Source organism: Pipistrellus kuhlii, unplaced genomic scaffold (genome assembly GCF_014108245.1).
Source record: "Pipistrellus kuhlii isolate mPipKuh1 unplaced genomic scaffold, mPipKuh1.p scaffold_m20_p_3, whole genome shotgun sequence".
Taxonomy (NCBI): Eukaryota; Metazoa; Chordata; class Mammalia; order Chiroptera; family Vespertilionidae; genus Pipistrellus; species Pipistrellus kuhlii.
The window spans coordinates 19,263,521-19,284,379 of record NW_023425529.1 but is presented as its reverse complement, the minus strand read 5'-3'; the positions used below and the strand labels follow the sequence as shown (position 1 = coordinate 19,284,379).

Here is a 20,859-nt window from a genome sequence, read left to right as displayed (position 1 = left end):
CCGAAGTGTTCGAGATTGGAGTCATTTGAGAACCGAGGTTTGACTGTAGCTGTTCCACTGCACTCCTTTCTGATGGTGGAACCAAGGGCATGGGGTGCTCGTGGGGGGGAAAGAACCATCTCTTCAATTGCAATCGGAAGCTTTGGGTCCTTGAAAATAAGGAGGCTAACACTAGTGCTTTGGGGGACCTGGAAACCCTCTTTCTAGCATGCTCCAGGGACATGTTGTAAAATAAAGCTTCCCCGATGCAGAGGTCCTTCTGTTCTCTACTTGTCTGCCTGATTAACACAGTCATCTTCCAAAGATATTGGGGAGAGTGAGTGTAATTATTCCCTACCTTATTTACTCACTATGCTTTAGGATATAGTTATAAAATTCAAGGTGTTTTTTCTTCCCCTCTCTTCATAGATTTGTGAAAGAAAAAAGACCTACTATATCTCCAAATTTCAATTTTCTGGGCCAACTCCTGGACTATGAGGAGAAGATAAAGAGCCAGACTGGAGCCTCAGGGCCAAAGAGCAAACTCAAGCTGCTGCACTGGGAGAAGCCAGGTGAGCCCGTCCCTGTGGCCTCCGAGGCTGGACAGAGGGGCGAGGCGTCCCGCAGTCCACCCTGTGCCGGCTCTGCTACCTCAGAGGCAGCAGGACAGAAGCCTGTGCTTCCTGCCAGCGTGCCCAGTGGACAGCCACCTCTGTTGGAGGACAGCCCCCTGGTACAGGCGCTCAACGGGCTCCACCTGTCCTCGGACAAGCTGGAAGACAGCAATAAGCTCAAGCGTTCCTTCTCTCTGGATATCAAGTCCATTTCGTATTCAGCCAGTGTGGCAGCATCCTTACATGGGTTCCCTGCATCCGAAGATACTCTGGACTACTACAAGCCTTCCGCCACTCTGGACGGGCCCAGCAAGCTGTGCCAGTTCTCTCCAGTAGAGGAAGTGTCGGAGCAGACTCCAGAAGCCAGCCCAGACAAGGAGGAGGCCAACATCCCGAAGAAGCCACAGCCTGCCAGGCCTGCAGACAGCCAGAGCAAGAGGTTGCATTCAGTAAGAACCAGCAACAGCGGTGCCACCCAGAGGTCCTTCTTATCGCCACTGCATCGAAGTGGGAGCATGGAGGACAACTACCACACCAACTTCCTCTTTGGCCTTTCCACCAGCCAGCAGCACCTTGCAAAGTCTGCCACTGGGCTGGGCCTCAAGGGCTGGCACTCGGATATCTTGGCTCCCCAGACCTCCGCCCCTTCCTTGACCAACAGCTGGTATTTTGCCACAGAGTCCTCTCACTTCTACTCGGCCTCAGCCATCTACGGAGGCAGCGCCAGCTACTCTGCCTACAGCTGCAGCCAGCTGCCCACGTGCAGCGACCAACTCTACTCCGTGCGCAGGCGGCAGAAGCCGAGTGACAGAGCCGACTCTCGGCGGAGCTGGCACGAAGAGAGTCCCTTTGAGAAGCAGTTTAAACGCAGAAGCTGCCAGATGGAGTTCGGAGAGGGCATCATGTCGGAGAACAGGTCGCGGGAAGAACTGGGGAAAGTGGGCAGCCAGTCTAGCTTCTCAGGCAGCATGGAGATCATTGAGGTCTCCTGAGAAGAAAGACACTCGTGACTCTGTTGACAGTTCTTTGTGTTTTTGTTTTTTCTCGTTCACAAAAATATTCCCTGTAAATCTGAAATATATATATGTACATACATATATATTTTTGGGAAATGGAGCTATGGTGTAAAAGCAAAAGATGGGTCAACACAATTGTTCTCCACATCTGCATCTGAGAGACCAGCTAATACTTCTCTCAACAAAAGTGGAAGGGCAGATGCTAGCGCTCCCCGTAGACTGAGAAAGCAGTTAGTTATATGCAGTGAATTGCACATCCTCTCCTTCTTACTGAGTCACGTTTTATTTGGTGTTGGAGGACAGAGTCCCCTTCCGTTTTCATGTTGTGCTACAGAGATGTCAAGTTCTAGTCCTTGTCCCGTCCTTCCAGAGTGCACCTTAGCGCTGAGACTGAGCCAGCTTGTGGGCCGGGTGGGTAGACCGCCCCCTAGGGACAGACCCCAATGGTAAATCTAAGAGAAAGGGTCACATCCAAAGCTGATCCACAGATCCCAGCTCGCCGCACAGCCGAGTGACTCGCGCATCATTCTCCGGTTCAGGCCATTGGGGGCCTCGCCAAGATCTCCTTTAGCGCAAACCCAGTACCTCAGACAGAAAGCCGGGGCTTTCACCACTACCGCGTCTGGGAGCCCGACCTCTCGGCATTGTGAGTAGGTAGGTAGCTAGTCACGCTTTCCAGACCAATTCAAACTGCACAGACTTCCAGTTGGGCCTGGATGGAGGTAGTTAATACTTTCTTTCCTTCTCCTCAGCTTTATGAAGAAAGAGAAGGGTACCCACCTAGGATTCAGTGCAACAGCCAGGAGTCTGGCAGCATAATGATTTAAGCTAAGTTGGGAGGCTAAACAAGTCTACCTTCCTCTTTATAAACCTAAGAATCATTCAGAACAGGGTTGGTAATCCTTGAAGGAAAGATTAACTTGGTCTAAAGCCGGATGTGAATTCACTTGGGTTGGTAGCCCCTTCCGATTCTCAGCCATTGTAGGTGTTTTCCACATGCTCCATCGCACAGGCACCTTCTGTGAAACGTGCGGCCTTTTAAGGGGAACTGCCACGCGGGAGACAAACGGCAGACAGATGGAAGGCGCTTGCAGTTGCTGAGGAGAAGCAGGAAACTTGCTTCTCAGTGGTATTTTCCCCCTCAGCCTGTGAGAAGAAGGGTGGTATTTCTATAACTTCCTTAGACTTTCCGATTTACTCATCGGGCTGAGAGCGACTTTAGTAAGCAAGGAATGTTCAGAATAAAACCGGATAGGGAGGTGAGAAGGGGCTGAATTTTGTGAGCTGAGTGGAAAGCCACAGTCAAGCTATTCTCAGAAAACATCCCCAATGTTTCTTTCCTAGAAGGGACCTATAGAGACGGGGTGGGACCAAGGTGGCTTCTCTCAGTCCTTGACCTACAGTCACTCTGGAGTCAGCCCTGGCAGCTGAAACCAGGAGGTTCTGAGGACAAGTACGCGAGGGATTGTACATCCCTGCTTTTCAGCGTCCCGGCATAGGTTCCTGTCAGCTACAACACGGTCCTCCTTTGAAGCCTTAATTCACGTCAGCAGCTCTTTTGGGGAAGGGGTGTGTGTGATCATTGTTCTTTACTGTAAGTGTAGCTAGTTGCTGACTCATATCTCAGGTTTTTCTGTGTTTGAGAAATGGACAGTCTTTTGACTAGGATGTGACTTAATGTTTCCTATGGTGACTGCTAAAACCAGCATAGAATGACAATTTAAAACTGACTTGATCGTAACAATTAACATGACTGTTTGTGCACAGATAAATGTGCTATGACGTGGATTTAAAATGAAGGCAGGGAAGTAAATTGCATAGGGAGTGGGTGCATTACCATTATTGAAGAAGTTCTGTTAAATCATCTTGAGTTAGGTTTTCTTATACTTTTACATTTTGGGTGTAATCAGACATTCTCAAGGTTTCACACAGTAATTTTTGATGTGTTATGTATACACATACAAATGTGTAACAGCTCACTGCTTTCAGAGTTTGGTCACAACTGTTGAACATTTTTAAAAAATTGAAAGCAATAGTTCCAATGTTAAGTATGTTTCAGGAGGGTTGGGGCATTTGGTTTAGATATCTGGGCAGAAATTGGCTGTCATTTGAGATTTCTCTTGACCACGGTCCCCCTTCCTTCCTGTGACTGTGATGTAGTCATACACTACAACCTTTAGTCCTTGATCATTAATGTCAAATCATCAGTTCTTGGAATCAGGACTGCCATGCTGAGGGGGCAGCCTGGGAGGCAGGTCCTGGAGCTACTTGGGCGTCTGCAGACGACGTGGTGGCTGGCTCTCCTCAGCATGCGATCCCAGGGAAGCCTGGAACCTACTAGGATGATACAGAACAGTGATTTTTAAAGAGCAAAACTAGACTTCTGTGAGAAATGCTGAGAGATGATGGTTCAGGACGTGTAAAGTGAGGTGGAAAGACTGTATAGATGTTTCATATGAATATAGTGTTCTTTTGGAGTAAGGCAAGCTGTTGAATGGTTTAATTGTGCATTTCTCATGTTGATGTGTCATGTGTGTTAATACGATGAAATAAAATCAAAACTGGTACCTGTTTATATATAAATATGAGAAAGGACCTCTCTTTACAGTTATAAATTTGGTGGGGACAGCAATGTCCAAATTGTGAAAGGAGCAGTGGTGGAACCTGTCCTGCTCTTATTTCAAAGAAGATTTAGCTCAACATAAAATGAGGAGGACGTCAGACATGTTATGTGCTCTGTCATTCACATGCAACACTGGGTCATTAGCATTTTCAGCCAGCCTTCCTCCTCTCACGTTTATGCCAGATGCACACGACAGCATGGAAACCTAAGGCACGTGGTAAGTATTTGCTGGCTGACCGCATCCAGAACAAGTCCAGGGTAGGGATACACACCTGTGGTACACTTTAATGTATATACATGGTGCTATACTTCTTGTAGGAAAAACTGAGGAGGAACAGTTATTAAAGATATGTTCTTCATTGTGTATGTGTGTGTGTGTGTGTGTGTGTGTGTGTGTAAAATTGATTTTAGAGAGAGGAAGGGAGAGGGGGAGAGAGAAACATCATTGAGACTGAAACATCATCATCGACACAGGGCCTCTTGCATGTCCCCTTCTGGGGATGAAGCCCGCAGGCTGGGCAGGTGCCCTGACTGAGTATTAAACCAGAGACCTCTTGGTGCATAGGTTGATGGTCAACCACTGAGCCACACCAGCCACATACTACATACATCTTAATGACCTCTGCCTGTAATGATGAGAATAAGAATTACAGGTGATGTCACCTAAGTTGGTTGAGAACGCTTTCCGTGTTAAAGTTCGATTTAAGAAAATGTAAAAGAAAGAAGGCTTGGATTGGGCCAGGGAAGACTAGAAGAGCTGTGCTGGCTAGGACTGTGCAGAAAAATGGAGGTGGGTGTGTGACAAGCATCAAGGGAGTGAGGAATAAATCTGCCTCAAGAGGGAAGGTGTTTCAGAGAGAGGCTCGGGTGAGAAGGTAGAGACGTTGGGAAGGCCAGGCGGCCAGCCAGTTACTAGAGAACTAGTTTGGGTCTGACAACTAAAATGTGACCAGGCCTTAGCCTAAAGGGAAATTGGGTGTAGATGTGGAGTAGGGTGTGCATAGTGGGACTAGTTGACAACCTTTTTACCCTTAAAACCTTCACTGCCATGTTATTTTTAGATACTGTCTGCTGTCCGACACTAAGGAGGAATGTTTCAGGTCTAGTAAACAAAACTTGTCTAGGTGCTTTTCGCTAGTACTCTTTGGCGTCTATAAAAGAAAGAGGGAAGTGAGTTACTTCCAGCATTCTGTGGGGCCCATGCATCCTGTACAGCATAATTCTGGTTCTCTCTCTAGAGCAGTGGCTCTCAGCCTTCCTAATGCTGCGGCCCTTTAATACAGTTCCTCATGTCGTGGTGACTCCCAACCATAACATTATTTTCGTTGCTGCTTCATAACTAATTTTGCTACTGTTATGAATGTAATGTAAATATCTGTGTTTTCCGATGGTCTTAGGCGACCCTGCTAGCGGTTCTCAGCCTGCGGGTCGTGACATCAGCTGGAAAATTACAGCGCCTTCTAGGAAGATGTTTACAAGTTATATTGTTGCAGTTTCTGTGCACAGACATCAAGTTGGGTTTATGTAAAAACAGAGGCTTCATTCCTTCGGTTCCAGCTGAAGCACTGGCGTTCGTTTTAAACGCTGTCCCACAGGAAATGCAGCCTGTAACCCTGCAGGAGCAGTGTCACTGGCAAAGGGCAGCTTAGGGTTCATGTGGCTGTGGTCTGGGTCCTCTCTGGTCAGGGGAACTGTGACCGTTTCAAAGACTGAATTAGAAGTACTTGGTTCACAAAAGCATTCCACATAAATCATGACTCACTGCAGAATAGAAAGCAGTTGCAGGAATGTCTTAATGGGTGAAGAAAACGGAGTCATCAGGAAGTGCCATCAAGGCTTCCAGTGGCCGATGGCCCCGAACAAATCGCTGAGAGCAATGGGTGCAGACAGCCCTGCACCCCCGGGACACACTGGCTATGCTAGCAGCAGCTGGGTTTGGTTGCTGTTACGTTTTGCTATTTTTAAGTTTGAAATGTGAACCGTTTATCTGGTTACCCTCCCCTTCCATAACCAAGACATTTGAATCCTTGTATGTGTGGAAGATGTTAAATGTTATTTGTTATAAACGAGTGAACGATGACATCTTCGGGGCACTGTGTAATGAAAGTGGGGGGGAAAGAAAGTAAAGTTACTTTTCTCATGGTTAAAAAAAAACATCATACACCTAAAAAAAAGTCCACAAGAAGAAAATTTTGACTTCACAATCTTTAGTATCAACATTTTAAATAATTTCCTACTGAATACTATCTATCTGGGCTTAGTTGAGGTATAAACAAATTGGGAAGAGGATATTTTCTATCTAGAATACAGAGTTTCCTCACAGCCCTCAATTTCTGACAATTCCTGGTTTTACTTTGGGACTAAGGGAGATACCGAAGCTGAATGAATTCCACAGATCACAGAACCAGTGGCATATGCCAGTCCCTCAGGGCCACTGGTTTATGTAACCTTGGAAATGGCATGGCTGTAATACCTATAACGTACTAGTACCTTTTTCATACTCAGAGGGAAAGCAAAAAAATACCTAGAGAATTGTTTTAAAAAAATAAACAACCCCTCACCCCCCAAACTCATTTCCTGAGTGCACTACTACATCTCAGTGTAGGTATGAAGTCCTCAAAACTCATTTAATCAAATATTTATACTGGCAGAGAATACAATTAAGTTACTAAGAATGAGAAAACTCAGGGCAACAGAAATGAAATCTACATAATCACTTGATCTTAACCCCACAACTCAATTGTTGTAAACTTTAATTCACATAACACATGGAGTGAAGGCCACCTGCCTCAAACTAGTCCAACAAGGGGACTGCATGTTAGGGGCCTGTTTGGCCGTGTTCATAAATACAGATGAATCAACTGATAAGCAGAACATTCTTAAGAGAAGGGAGCCGCTGGACAGCTAATTTGTACTTAACAAAAAAGAAGGAAAGACGCTTTGTTCCCTTGGGAACTCAGAATTTAAAGTCACTACACCAAGACCCAAGGCTACTGCTCAGAGATGACAGGTCAAGACGGTCCTCATCGCTGCTGAAGAGCCAAGTGTCAGAGTGCAGACTTGAGATCTTAGAGTTGGAAGGGGCCTGGGAGCCCATCCACACCAGCTTATGTGGCAGGAGGTGGAAACTGAGGCTCAGGGAGATTTCAGCGACTTACTGGAGACCAAGACACTTCCAGCCAGGGCTCTTCCACAACTCCGCTGCCTCCTCACTCCTGAAACCTCCAAAGGCCAGGTAGGTTGTTGTATTAACCAGCGGACATCAAGCACACCTGTTACTTGAAATAATAAATCACGGAGGATCCAAGATGGCTGTGCCCAGGTAAACACCTAGCCGCAGCCGCACACAACAATTTCAATAAAATGCAACTAAAATATAAAATGGACATTACCCAGAACTACAGGAAAGTCAACTGACTGGGAATTCTACAACGAGAAGCAAGGAGAAAACCAGAAGGAGGCGCGGAGGAGCTGTGAAAGCCTAAGGTACCGAGATACGCGGCGCGCGGAGAGGACGGAGCCGGAGAGGAGGGAGGCCGAGTGCCTGGCTGGCGTTCCCTAGCCGGAAGGAGATAAAACTCCGACTGTGTTAAGCCCTAGTTCTGACTGCTCTGAACCCTAGTTCTAGGCCAGACCCCGGGGACCCAGGCTCATACAGAGGGAGCTGGGCTGTAAGGCGAAACCCCAGGGAAGCGGTGAAAGGAGGTCCCGGAGGCGCGCACACTGCGCGCAGAGAAGGGATGGTCAGCCGTGCCGCGGGATTGCCCTGGCGGGAAGGAGACAGGGGCTCCAGACTGCTCTGAGCACCACCTCCAATTCCACTTCCAACTGAACTAAACCCCAATACCGGGCTCATTGGGGGAGAGCCTAGACTGTTTGGAAGCAGGCGAAAATCGAGGGCACCTTTCTCAGAGGCGCTTGCAGCGAGTACTGAAGGACCCTGGGGATTACTGAGACCGCATAGGGCGGGGCTGACGGAAGCCAAGGCTGTAGGCTCCACCCTGAAATCCCATCCCATCTGTAACTGCGAAATGCGACAACGAAATAGATCACAAACAAAAGAAATGGAGGACAAAAAGCGACTGGATATAGAGTTCAAATCTACGCTTATAAGGTTTTTCAAGAATTTCCTAGAAAAGATGGATAAGACCTATGAGGATATGAAAAGAGATCAACTAGAATTAATAAGGAGTCAACAAGAAATGATAAGGGATCAACAAGAAATGATAAGGGATCGACAAGAAATAAAGAATACATTGTCTGAAATAAAAAATATTATACAGAGTCCTAAAAACAGAATGGAAGATCGCAAGAATCAAGTCAAAGATTTGGAACATAAGGAGCCAGAAGACACTCCTCCACAGAAGCTAGAAGGCAAGAGAATCCAGAAAATTGAAGATAATGTAAGAAACCTATGGGACAACTTCAAGCGAACCAACATCAGAATTATGGGGGTCCCAGAAGATGAGAGAGAGCAAGATATTGAAAACATACTGAAAGAAATAGTGACAGAAAACTTCCCCCACCTGGTGAAAGAATTAGACTTACAAGTCCAGGAAGCGCACAGAACTCCAAACAAAAGGAATCCAAAGAGGACAACACCAAGACACATCATAATTAAAATTCCTAGAGCAAAAGACAGAGAATATTAAAAGCAGCAAGAGCAAAGAAGGTAGTTACCTATAAAGGAGCACCTATACGATTGTCAGCTGACTTCTCAACAGAAACCTTGCAGGCCAGACGGGAATGGCAAGAAATATTCAAGGTGATGAATAGTAAGAACCTACAGCCAAAGATAATCTATCCAGCAAAGCTATCACTCAGAACCGAAGGTCAGATAAAGAGCTTCACTAATAAAAAAAAGCTAAAGGAGTTCATCACCACCAAACCAGAATTATATGAATTGCTGAAGGGGGTTCTTTCAGAAGAGAAAGTAAATAAAGATAAAAATTATGAACAACAAATACGTAACTATCAACAAGTGAATCTAAAAACCAAGGAAATTTAAAAAATCTGATGAACAATATTAACTGTTGAATATAATAGAATCAGAGGTATGGAAGGGAAGTGAACTGACGATTCTTGGGGGAAAGGGGAGAGGGGGATGTAGGAAGAGACTGAACATAAACTGTGCACCTATGGATGAGGACAATGGGGAGTGGGGAAAGGGCAGAGGGTGGGGTGGGAACCTGGTGGAGGAGAGCAATGGTGGGGGGGAAAAAAGAAACATTTATAATAATAAACAATAAAAACTTATTAAAAAAAAAAACAAAAAAAAACAAATCACCCAGATTCCCGGAATCCAGTGGAAAAAGTAAAACATTGAGTAGAGAAAGGACAAGTCACACCAAGTTATCAAAGAACCACTGGGAATGATGCAGACTAGGGAGGGTTGTTAAAGAAATGACCATAAGCAGTGTGTGCCAGCAGCTGGTACAAGCATCAGTTCAGCTGTTGTTTCTTGGCCTGAAGTCACCGGGCAGGTGGCTGGGCAAGAAGCTGGATGTGGCTGAAACCGGTATGGCTCAGTGGATAGAGCATCCGCCTGCGGACTGCGGGGTCCTGGGTTCGATTCCGTCAAGGGCACAAACCTTGGTTGCAGGCATATCCCCAGTGGGGATTGTGCAGGAGGCAGCTGACAGATGTTTCTCTCTCATTGAGGCTTCTATCTCCTTTCCTCTCTATAAAAAAATCAATAAAATATATTTAAAAATCAATAAAAAGAAATGATAGGGACAATCCCAGTGGAGCCATGGTTAAGAGAGATGAAAATTTAAAAGCAGCAGCAGCAGCAGCAGCAGCAGCAGCAGCTGGATGTGCAGCAGGGAGAGCCAGGACAACTGAAGCCTGCAAGCAACACAATGGACCCAACATCCATCGCACCCAGCTGGCCTCTCCTGAGCCTGCGTCCTTCCGCTGCAGATGGCCTGAAGAAGCCAGTGTCACACCGGCCGGGATTTGGCACAGCAGCAGGCCGAGTTCTGGGGAGCTGGGGAGCTGGAGAAGCTCTGGGCTCAGCGTCTGTCCACCAGACCCATGAGATGTGCATGAGATGCAACATGGCTCAACCCACAGCAACATCCAGCACTAAGCCTGGGCATAGTGTTACTTGCCTAACAAGTGACATGCACTTCTCTTGTGGCCAGACCTAGCTGGAAATAAACAGGGAAGGGGATTCTGAGAAACACAGTGTAAGTTAGCCAAGTGGACAATATTATGAAACTACCACACACCATAAATATCTAATTAACTAGTATTCTTTAAAAATACATTGTTCTCTTCTGCTGCTCTCCAATAAGGATTTACCCAGGACTGCAATCTAAGTCAACGCCATTGTTTCGTCTAACTCATTTTACTGTGAAGTAAGTGGTGAGGGTGATGGCACCTGGGCCCTTTTCCAGCCCTGGAGACAAGAAGCCCTTCCTTCTCTGAAAGCTACAGCCTTGTCCTTATGTTTGGAGCTGGGCTCTGTCTTCAATAGGAACTCAAAAAAGGACAGTGATGGTGATGGCTTTAAAAGGCCACTTCCTGTCAGTCCAGCGGAAGGGAATATAAATATTCCTTGTATTATATTTTCCCACTTTTCTGCCAGTTTAGAGATTAAAAAAATGAAGTTAGAAAAAAACAACAACAACCCAGTAATGACAGTAAGTGGGGCCTAGTATAGCCATATTAACATGTATTGTGAAATTATAATATTAATATAAAAAAACAAACAGGATGGAAGAGTACGAAGAGAAAGATCAATAGGCCAGGCAGGCCCAGTCTTCGCCAGTTGACAGTTAAGTGGCATTATAAAGCTATCACCAGCATTGTCTTTTTTAGTTCCTGTTGAACACAGAATCCAGCTCCAAGCACAAGGACAAGCTGTAGCTTTGAGAATGATTAGAATAAGTTTAACATGTGAAAGAAGGGAAGCTACGTTATTCATGCATCAAGATCCTGACCACCTACAGGCATTATGACGACAAGCTTCTTCACCAGTGCGGCCCAAGTGAGGTTCAGACTATCAAACCTCAGAGGGAAGGTAGGGGAGGGTGGGGGAAAGAGGGAGAGAGCAACCAAAGGACTTGACTTGTATGCATGCATATAAGCCTAATCAGTGGTCACGGACAACGGGGGTGGGGGCGTGGGGGAGGGGGTGGGGTGGGGGAGGGGGGAGGATATGTGAGGAGGGGTTTGGGATGGCAATGGGGGAATGAGGACAATTATGTGATACCATATTAATAATTTTTTTTTTAAAGCTTGTCATCATAATGCCTTTGGATGGTCAGGATCTTAATGAATAACCTACGGTATCTTCCCTTCATTGATGGGCAGCTCTCCCTTCTTTCACGTTGTTATACTTACTCAGACCAGTCCATCTCCTCAGGCTGATGTCTCCCTCCACCTTACCAGGGCCCAGGGAGGCAGAAATGGGAGCTGGGTCAGCCTGGGAAATGAGATGCCACCCTGGCCTCTTCTCTGGGCTCTGGTTTCCAACTTGTCTTCCCGGCTCAGAGGAAATGAACAGTCTTGATATTATTTTGGTCCTTAGAAAACACCTAGAAATTGTAGTTGTTTTCCTATGTCTGAGTTTTTATTTTTTTCCATTTAGCTTAGAGTACTCATGTTTCTTCTGTGTCTTCAGAATATAGTCCTGAATTCTGTCCATTTTGAACTGTATTGTACTCCATTGATCTTTCTCTGCATATGGTTTCAAGCTGTTTCTTTCCTACAGTTCATTCTGGGTTCTAAGAACCTTGCAAGATAGCACCTCATTACCACCCAAGATTTAAAAAATTGTAAGCTCCAAGAAGCAGGTAAAGCTTACTGGGATAAGCGAGATCAACGTTCATCTTATCAACACACGGAAGGCTGTTTCTGGCCCCGAAGAAGCCCCTCAGGTTTGGAGGAGGAAAGGGAGCCCGGTGAGTCCTGTAGGGAAGCCCAGGGCTTCCCTTCCTCCCCAGCTCTGACTCAGTTCCCCCGCCTGGACCTGTTCCCACACCCCATTCCTTTGCTTCTTCACTTTTTTCTTCCATTTGAACATTTATGACGGGCAAAGAACTGCATGAAGTGGCTCTGGTTACTCAAATTGCTTCATTTCCTAAACTCGCACAGCTATCAGCAGCATTCTGTGGCCATTTCCATTCCCCAGGCACAGGGTCTGACACATTCGAAGGCGCCACAAACGCCTGCTGAGTGAGTGCTGCTGGGTGTCCCGTCAAAGCCAGCATCGCCACCAGTCCGCCAGGCTGGTGAGACATGCTGGCTAGCACCTTGTTACACAAGCGGGCGCTCTGCAGTGTCGGTGTGACAGAGAAACTGAGCTGTGTGCCGGAACCCCATGGGCAGTGGGAGATGAGCCTGGTGAGGGTGTAGAAGGGGAGTCGCCAGTTTCCGGTGACTACACACCGTAGCCTGGCACACACCAGCACTGGTGTTTCCCCGGAGCAGGAAGGGGGCCCAGGGAAAAGCCCGTGGGTGGAAATGGGGCAGGAACAGTAACAACACACAGGCCCGGATTAAATCGGTTCTTTATGTTTACAACCCATAACCCAGAGCCTTGACAACATTTCATGGAGGCATCAAGGACACGGAGCTCCTTAGCATACACACCCCTCCCCTTCGCTCCACACCTAGATTAAATAATATACACTCTCAATTTAAAAAAAGCTAAACAAAATAAAATAACTCCCAGTGCAGAGTTCTGGAAAGAATTCCTAAAAAAAACCGTCCCGACATCAGGCATCACTGAGAATTAGTTTGGTTCATTTTGCAAAGGAAGCTGCACCCAGGAAAGGGGGAGGTAGGACAACATGAGGTTTCCAGGCCAGCGGGCTGCCTCACAGCCCCTCCCACCAGCTCCGAGCCGGCCCCATCACCCCACGCTGGTTCCCAGGGTCCTCGGGGTGCGGTGGCGCCGGGCTCTGAGGCCAGGGAACAGCCGCCTGGCGGGAGGGCGAAGCCGCTACAGCCGGAGCTCCCGGTCCGGCTTCATGCTGAAGGGCTCCAGCCGCTCGCCCTCCGGCAGCATGCTGTTGAGCCTCTCCATCAGGGGCACCGTCTGGTCGATGCCCATCTGGATGCGGCGGAGGATGGCGGACATCTCGTTGACTTTCTGGATCTGCTCCGCGTACTTGGCATACCTTTTCTGGCGCTCTTGCATGAAGCTAAAGAGAGTTTCTACCGAAAGGTCCATCTGTAGAAAGGAAAGGAAGTGAAGTGCATGAATCTAGGTCAAGCCCGGCAGTCCGCGCTCCGCGCTCGGCAGGAGGCACAGAGTCCCTCGGATCAGGTGGGAGCCGGCGAGCTTTAGGGGAAGCAAACGCGGGGATTGAAAAACCCCAGAGCCATCATTAGAGGGAGACTAAGAGATGGCTGTCTCGGCTCTGTGTGTTGGGAACATGAGCCATTTTGTACCTTGCTGAGACCCTGGGATTTCTATCTCGATCCGTCTACATGAAAGAATCCTGGCCTCAGAAATCAGACAGACCAGGGTCTGAAGCTGGCTCTGCCGCGTGGGTTGATAATAATTACGCTTTCTATCTCAAGGTCTCCATCTGCAAGCAGCAGAACAAACTGAGGAGCTGCAGGTTGCTGTGAGGATGCGATTAACACCTGCAAACACGAGCAGCACAGGACCCGGTGCTGTGAACCCCCCTCTTCATCCCCCCTCTCTTCCCTGGTGGCTTTCCCTCCAGGACCAAAATGCCAACCACGGCTCAAGTCCGTGGCCTCATATCCTCTCCCCCAGTTAAACAAACTTGATGCTCCGGGCTCCCTTCTGTGACCTCTTTTCTTCCCCTCGTGATGTTCTTTGGAACCTGCCATGCGGATAAAGCAGGGGGAGGGAACCTCTAGCATGTCCGGTGCCTGTACCCCCTCCTGTGAATAGACCCCACATCCTCTCCCTCCCAGTTTCCTCCCCCGACCAGTGAAGAAACATTGTCAAAAGTGCACATAGCTATCCCAGAGTTCAAGTGCTACGGCTGCCCTTCTCATCTATCCCAGGAGCAAGCCCCCTCCAACCACAATCGTGCCAAGTGCTGGCATTCCATCAAGCTATCACAGAGCCTCTGCAAATGGAGTGACCAAAACAAAACTAACGAACTAGCTAACTGACATAGGAGAGACCAAAGCTAACCCCAACAAAAAAGAACCAGTTCTGTTTTCACACTGTCTGTGGACGGAGGGATGGGGTCAGAACTCAGTGCTTGATTTCTGGGTTGGTTCCTCCTTCGTTCTGCAATGCCTAGGGCAGTGGTCGGCAAACCGCTCTCGAGCCACATGCGGCTCTTTGGCCCCTTGAGTGTGGCTCTTCCACAAAATACCACGTGTGGGTGCGCACGTACAGTGTGACTGAAGCTCCGTGGCCCATGCGCAGAAGTTGGTTTTCGGCTCTCAAAAGAAATTTCAATCGTTGAACTGTTGATATTTGGCTCTGTTGACTAATGAGTTTGCCGACCACGGGCCTAGGAGACAAAAAGACAGCTAGTGGGAGGGGGTACAAGGAGAAAACAGATAAAAACCATCTGAGTGGGAAACTCCAAATAACGTGGAGACAGTTTATACTCTCAGAGGGTTCTGTGCGACCCCGTTCAGCCACTCAGCACTCTGGAGGCAGGAACCGGTAAGTTACTGCGCTCCTGACAGTCACCGCCAGGCCTTTCCGCCGCCGCGATCTAGTCCAGTACCTAGACCCACTCCACCTCTGAGCGGCCGGAAGATGGGGGAGCCAGTTGGAATCCTCATAAGAACCAGTGGGTCACAGGACAGCCTGCTCAGAACCCAGGACCCTCTCAGGTTATCGCATTTCACTTGACAGGGGCATCCCATCCCCCAACTCCCAATCAACAGAGGAGACAGGCACATGAGGAGTTTATCACGTCTAAGGCCCTTGGCAATCAGCCCATTCCCCGACATTTACTTGATCAGAGAGTTTTCACAACCATTTTAGCAAGGTGTTTGCTCAATAGGATAGACATCCCTACACATCTGCGCACCCAGCTAGGTCCTATGTTTAATGTAACCACAGCTTTAGCTCAGAGCCATGTCATATTTCATGCTTAGGTGAGAACACATCATTCAAGCATGCTATTCATACATGCTTACAGTTTGGCTTTCCGGAACCAACTGCCTAACAGTCCACGGAAGTAAAAAACAACTTAAGGTTGAGTGACCTCCAAGGTCTCAGAACGACAGAATCAAGCCTGAAACTCAGATCTCCTCCGTCCAGCATCTTCCTTTTACACGTATTTCCCAAGAGAATGTCCCACGGGTGTACATGAGATTGTGGTTGGCACGTGAAATTTCAGTTGGTACATGGCCTAGTATTGAACAACGTCAAAGTACATGATGGGAAAAAGCCATTGCCTTTTAAATCCTTTCCTATTCTTTCTGATCGCTATGGGAAAGTCTCAATTTGGTGCAAAGTTAAGAGTTTAATACCTAGAAAAGTATAGTAAAATTGGTGATACCCATTTCTCATGTCCTTTTCTCTCTTGAGGCAACCCTGTTCCTGATCCCTCATCCCTGTCCCTATCTTTGTACGGTCGATGACCCCAGTACAGACTTATTCTAGCACAGCTGACCTGACGTCAGGCAGTGAAGTCACTATCTAATGCAATCCTGGATCTTACCATTGTGACAATCTGGAACTTTTGTTACTCACCTTTCCTATTTTTACTTTTGGAACAAAGATTTTAGAAGCATAAACAGACATGTGTTGAGTACTGTAGGTGAACATGCAAGGTCATATGGGTGTAGATACTGAGAACCAAAACTGTTCACACCCACACAGCTTACTGTGTACAGTAATATGACGTTTTGTTTCCACTGTCTTTGTTAACATAACTTTACTATTCCAGGAAACTCAGGCCCAGGAAGAGAAATGTTGCAAAAAGTTTGTTTCAGGAACTTCCAGAAACATCATTTAAATGTAATAAAAGAAAAAGAAAATGAAAAAGATTTTCCAATACAGAGTATGCCTGTTTAGTCTCCACAACCCCTGCCTTAAAGTCCTTGCTTTGCTGTGATTAAGTTCTAGTCAGTGGACATATATGTGGAAGTTGCCTGTGCAGCTGTTAGCTGGCACTCTCTGTGCTCTCCTCCTTCTCCTCTTCATCCCTTCCTCTCTCTGCTGTTGTCGGAATGTGGATGCAGCCCCCTTAGACCACAAGAATAACTAAGGTCAAATCACTGGGTTGGCAGAGCAGAAAGCTAGAGAGTCTGGGTCCATGAGGAGGTTTGTGGCTGAGAGTAGTACCAGGCATGGGAGAGAAGCATAAACTTCAATTCTAGATAAGCCACTGTAATTTTGGGTCTCTGTAACAGCAGCTGAGTTTAATCTTTAACTGATAAAAATGAATGAGGTAAAGTTCTTGTCCTCAAGGAACCGAATATTTACTCTCAAACTCATACTTCAAACCTTGTCCTACATATTCATCCTTTCTTTTTTTTTTTTTTTTTTTTTTGGCAGTACATTTCAAAGGACAGGTGAAAAATGAGGTAGGTATATCTGTGGGCTTTACCAAAACATTAGTTCTCTGCAGAAAGTGCTCAAATTTGTTTCCTACATGGATGGGGCAGCCTATTTGCCCACCTGGTCAGTCCACTGCTGGATATGGATCCAAAATATCAGCAAATCAAATCCAGCAACATACGAAAGGATAATGCATCCTAACCAAGTGAGGCTTAACTCAAGGATGCATACTTTTGCAGCATCTGGCAATCAAAGTAATCTGCCATTTCAACAGAACAAAGATTAAAAATCATATAATCACTTCAATAGATGCAAAAAAAAAAAAAAAAGCATTCAACAAATTCAAATATAAAAAAGGTCAGCAAACTAGAAACAGAAGAACAACAGTCCTCAACTGATAACGGGCATCTATGGGAAAGCTACAGTTAGTGTGAGAGACACTTTCCCCCCTAAGATCAGGAACAAGGATGTTCACTCCCATCACTTCTATTCAGCATGGTACCAGAGGTAAGAAATTTAATAAATAAGGGCAGGAAAAAGACTGACGGTTTTGAGGCATCCAAATAGACACACTGTATCTCTGTTGTTATGACTCATCTCTATTACACCAGCTTCAAGGCTTTCACAGTCACTCAGATGACAGTTCACCATTGTGCGTTTTTGCTGACAAGTTTTATTTGTGTTCTGAATTTCTGCTGCTGAAAAATCTTACAACAGAGTCCAATTACTCAGCCCAGAGTTTCCTGACAGAAACACAGAAACACTTCACACTACATAATAACTGAAATCACTACTGGCCTTCCTTTTGTTTTATGTTCAGCCATGACAATGGGTAACTATTACCAATGTTTGGTGTTTCCCAACATGAAAAATATAAATATTTATGTGAACGTGCATGTGTATTAAAAAAACAAAACACATTTTGAAAGCAGACAGAAGAGCTTTTGTACCTTCTCCAGCTTAAAATTCTTTGTTACATAAAATTTCCCGATAAAGTAAGCTTTGATGCTGGTTTGGGACAGGTGGGCCATCCTATGGAAGATGTCTACATGCTTAATGAGATTTCCTTTTCAAACTAAAGGTCATCTCTTCAAAGTAGTGACACATTTCACAAGGTCCTATAGCTTTACTAGTAAGTTAGAAAAGATGCATGGATCAACAATAAGAGAGCCTCATATAGATATTGTATAAGATGGCCAAAAATAAGTTTAATAACTTTCTTATGGGTCAAAAGAAAAACAAACAGGTAAACTGTGTTCCACAGTTAACAAAATTCAAGTCTATATAATCAGTAGATTGATGTGTTTCCTATCCCTAAATTACTTACGTTTACAAGAAATATTAAAAACAAAAAAGACTGCTTAAGAATTTAAGGAGACTATGTTAAAAAAAAAATCACACACCTTTATATCCTTTAAAAGCAATGTCCAGTTTTCAATATGATGTCGCTCAGTTAACTTAAGCTTCAGGGTCAGCTTTTATTTGATCTCAAAAGATAGTTCACTTTCTCTGTGTTCATTCTACTCCTAAATTCAATTTAAGAGCATGAGCTCCTGGGGGGGAGGAGGCCGTGGTGAGCCAAGGCCAGCCATCCAGGGGCTCTCTGTCCCCCTTCTCACATTCTGAATCTGGTCCCAGCTCCATTCCTCCCTTGCACGGGCGGCCCCTGTGTTCCAAAATGTAACAAATACACAGTGACATACAATTCTGTTCTTTTATTGTAAGATTTCCCCCCCCCCCCCCCCGATAAAGGGCTAAAAAGAAAAATAACAATCCATCCTGTTTTATTCCGTAGCTATCTAAATAAGCAATTCTGGCGCCAGTAACAATCTGCACTGGCTTGGCCATGCCTCAAATGCCTATTTGGAGATAGGCATATTACTGATTTTTAGAAATGCAGGTTCACCCCCACCTAAATCCTTGACCTGGCTAATAATTCATGATCATAAAAAGATAGAAGGCTAATAGAAACAAAGGATACGTAAAACAGACTGACAGCTGTGAGGGAGGTAGGGGCTAGATGAAACAAGGTGAAGGAATTAGTCAAAGAACATGTAGGCACAACCCATAGACACAAATAACACTGTGGTGTTGGCCAGAGGGAAGGGGGGTGGGCTGGGTGGAGGTGGGCAAAGGGGGGTGGGGGTGGAAATGGGACATCTGCAATAGTGTCAACAAAAAAAATAAAGTAAGAAAAATAAAGCTTGAATTTAAATTCTACTAGTTGTACAACAAATCACAAACTGAGTTTCAGCTTCTACTTTTTAAAGTGGTAATAATACCATCTGTCATCCACCCTTCCCATCTCACAGTAGTGTTATGAAGATTATAAAGGAGAGGATTTATACAAAAGCAATCTAAAAAATAGAAGAGTGCTAATAACAAATTCCATGGAATGGATAAATCTGCTTAAGAGATTTGTTTTTTATAATGCTAAAATGAAACTAAGAAATTCTCAGATTATATGACCACATTCAAAGAAAAATATTCATCAAGTGATGAATGGATAAACAAAATGCGGTCTATTTTCATACAATGGAATATTATTCAACCACTAGAAGCCCAATGCACGAAATTCATGCAAGGGGCTCGGCCCTCACAACCACAGTAGCTTACCTCCGCCCAAGGCAACTGTGGCAGCTGCCTCGGCCCTCCCAGCTCTTGAATTGTCTGGTCTAATTAGCATATTACATTTTTATTATTATAGATAACTAGAGGCCTAGTGCATAAAATTCGTGCATGGATAGAGTCCCTGGGGACTGCCGCTGGGGCCTCCCTTCACACCCGCCTTGGTCTGGCACCGTCCACTCACCTGCTCCACCATCCTGCTGTGGTCCTGCTCTCATTAGGGCTCATTGGGGCTGGCAGCACCTCCATTGTTGCCCACTCCCAGGGCGGCATCACTGGTGCCTGCCACGTTCTGCACCGCCCCTCGTGGTCAGCGCACGTCTAACTCCAGGTCGGTCAAACTCCCGCCCAAAGGGACAATTTGCCTATTAGCCTTTTATTGTATAAAATAAGGAAGGCAACCGACAACATCTGCAACAAATGCAATGCTGCAACATGGATGAGCTTTGATAACAACATGCTTAGTGAAAGAGGCCCGACACAAAAGGCCACATATGATTCCGTTTATATGAAATGACTAGACTAGGCAATCCATAGATGTAGGAAGCAGATTAGTGATTATTATGGGATAGGAGAACGGGACATAGGGTGTGATTACTAATTTGTGGGGTTTCTTTTTGGGGTGATGAAAGTGTTCTGGAATTAGACGTGGTGTTGGTTGTACAACTATGTGACTATACCAAGAACCATGAACTGTACGCTATAAAAGGGTGAGAGGTACTTCCAAATCCAGATCTCAGCCACCTCCTGAAACCTTTTTTGCCTATATGTATACTGACTCCACCATGGCCAGTGAGGAGAGAGAGAGAGAGAGAGGGAGAGAAGGAGAGAGAGAGAGAGGGAGCGAGACAGAGAGAGAGAGAGGGAGAGAGGAAGACTGCCTCCTGCAGGCACTTGGATCAGGCTAGGGCCGGGTATCAAACCACAACTAAGGTACGCGCCCTTAACTGAGGTAACATGCCCTTAATGTCCTCTGGGATGCCCCTCTCTGACACAATGGGCAGGTGTTTTCATTAATTGCATCACAGGCCAATTGTCACCAATTACCCCACACTGTACATGTTGAAGCTACCTTGTTTCTGAAGACAACAGTTTGCAATGACAGCTTACAAGAGTAAACTCTTGCTATTTATTTTTATATCACACCTTTGGTGGATAAAGCACACAAGAAGAGAAGCTTCTCTGGAAAACCTCAGTCTACATGGTCTCAAAAACAAAAACTGAAATCCATACTCCTGGGACTGTGTCTTTAGTGATCTAAGTACATAACATTAAGATGACTGGGTTGCCGAAACTAGTTTGGCTCAGTGGATAGAGCGTCAGCCTGCGGACTTAAAGGTTCCAGGTTCGATTCCAGTCGAGGGCATGTACCTTGGTTGCGGGCACATCCCCAGTGGGGGGGTGTGCAAGAAGCAGCTGATCGATGTTTCTAACTGTCTATCCCTCTCACTTTCTCTCTGTAAAAAATCAATAAAATATATTAAAAAAACAAACAAAAAAACAACAACAAAAGGTGACTGAGTAGGCAGAACA

General features: G+C 45.9%; 2 protein-coding genes across 10 annotated transcripts in view; one reads left to right on the top strand and one right to left on the bottom strand.

The window, feature by feature from the left end:
- The window catches only part of DUSP16 (dual specificity phosphatase 16), an 84,793-nt gene extending 80,601 nt beyond the window's left edge, over positions 1–4,192 (top strand). For all 7 annotated transcript variants that reach the window (XM_036457832.2, XM_036457836.2, XM_036457834.2 and 4 more), the window contains one exon: positions 409–4,192. In XM_036457832.2, coding sequence (XP_036313725.1) covers positions 409–1,585 — 1,177 coding nt within the window. In that variant the 3' untranslated portion in view covers positions 1,586–4,192. The remainder of the gene's footprint in view (positions 1–408) is intronic.
- An 8,542-nt stretch (positions 4,193–12,734) lies between these two features.
- Positions 12,735–20,859, bottom strand: part of BORCS5 (BLOC-1 related complex subunit 5) — a 66,905-nt gene continuing 58,780 nt past the window's right edge. For all 3 annotated transcript variants that reach the window (XM_036457871.2, XM_036457870.2, XM_045587758.1), the window contains one exon: positions 12,735–13,416. In XM_036457871.2, the coding sequence (XP_036313764.1) occupies positions 13,186–13,416 (231 nt within the window). In that variant the 3' untranslated portion in view covers positions 12,735–13,185. The remainder of the gene's footprint in view (positions 13,417–20,859) is intronic.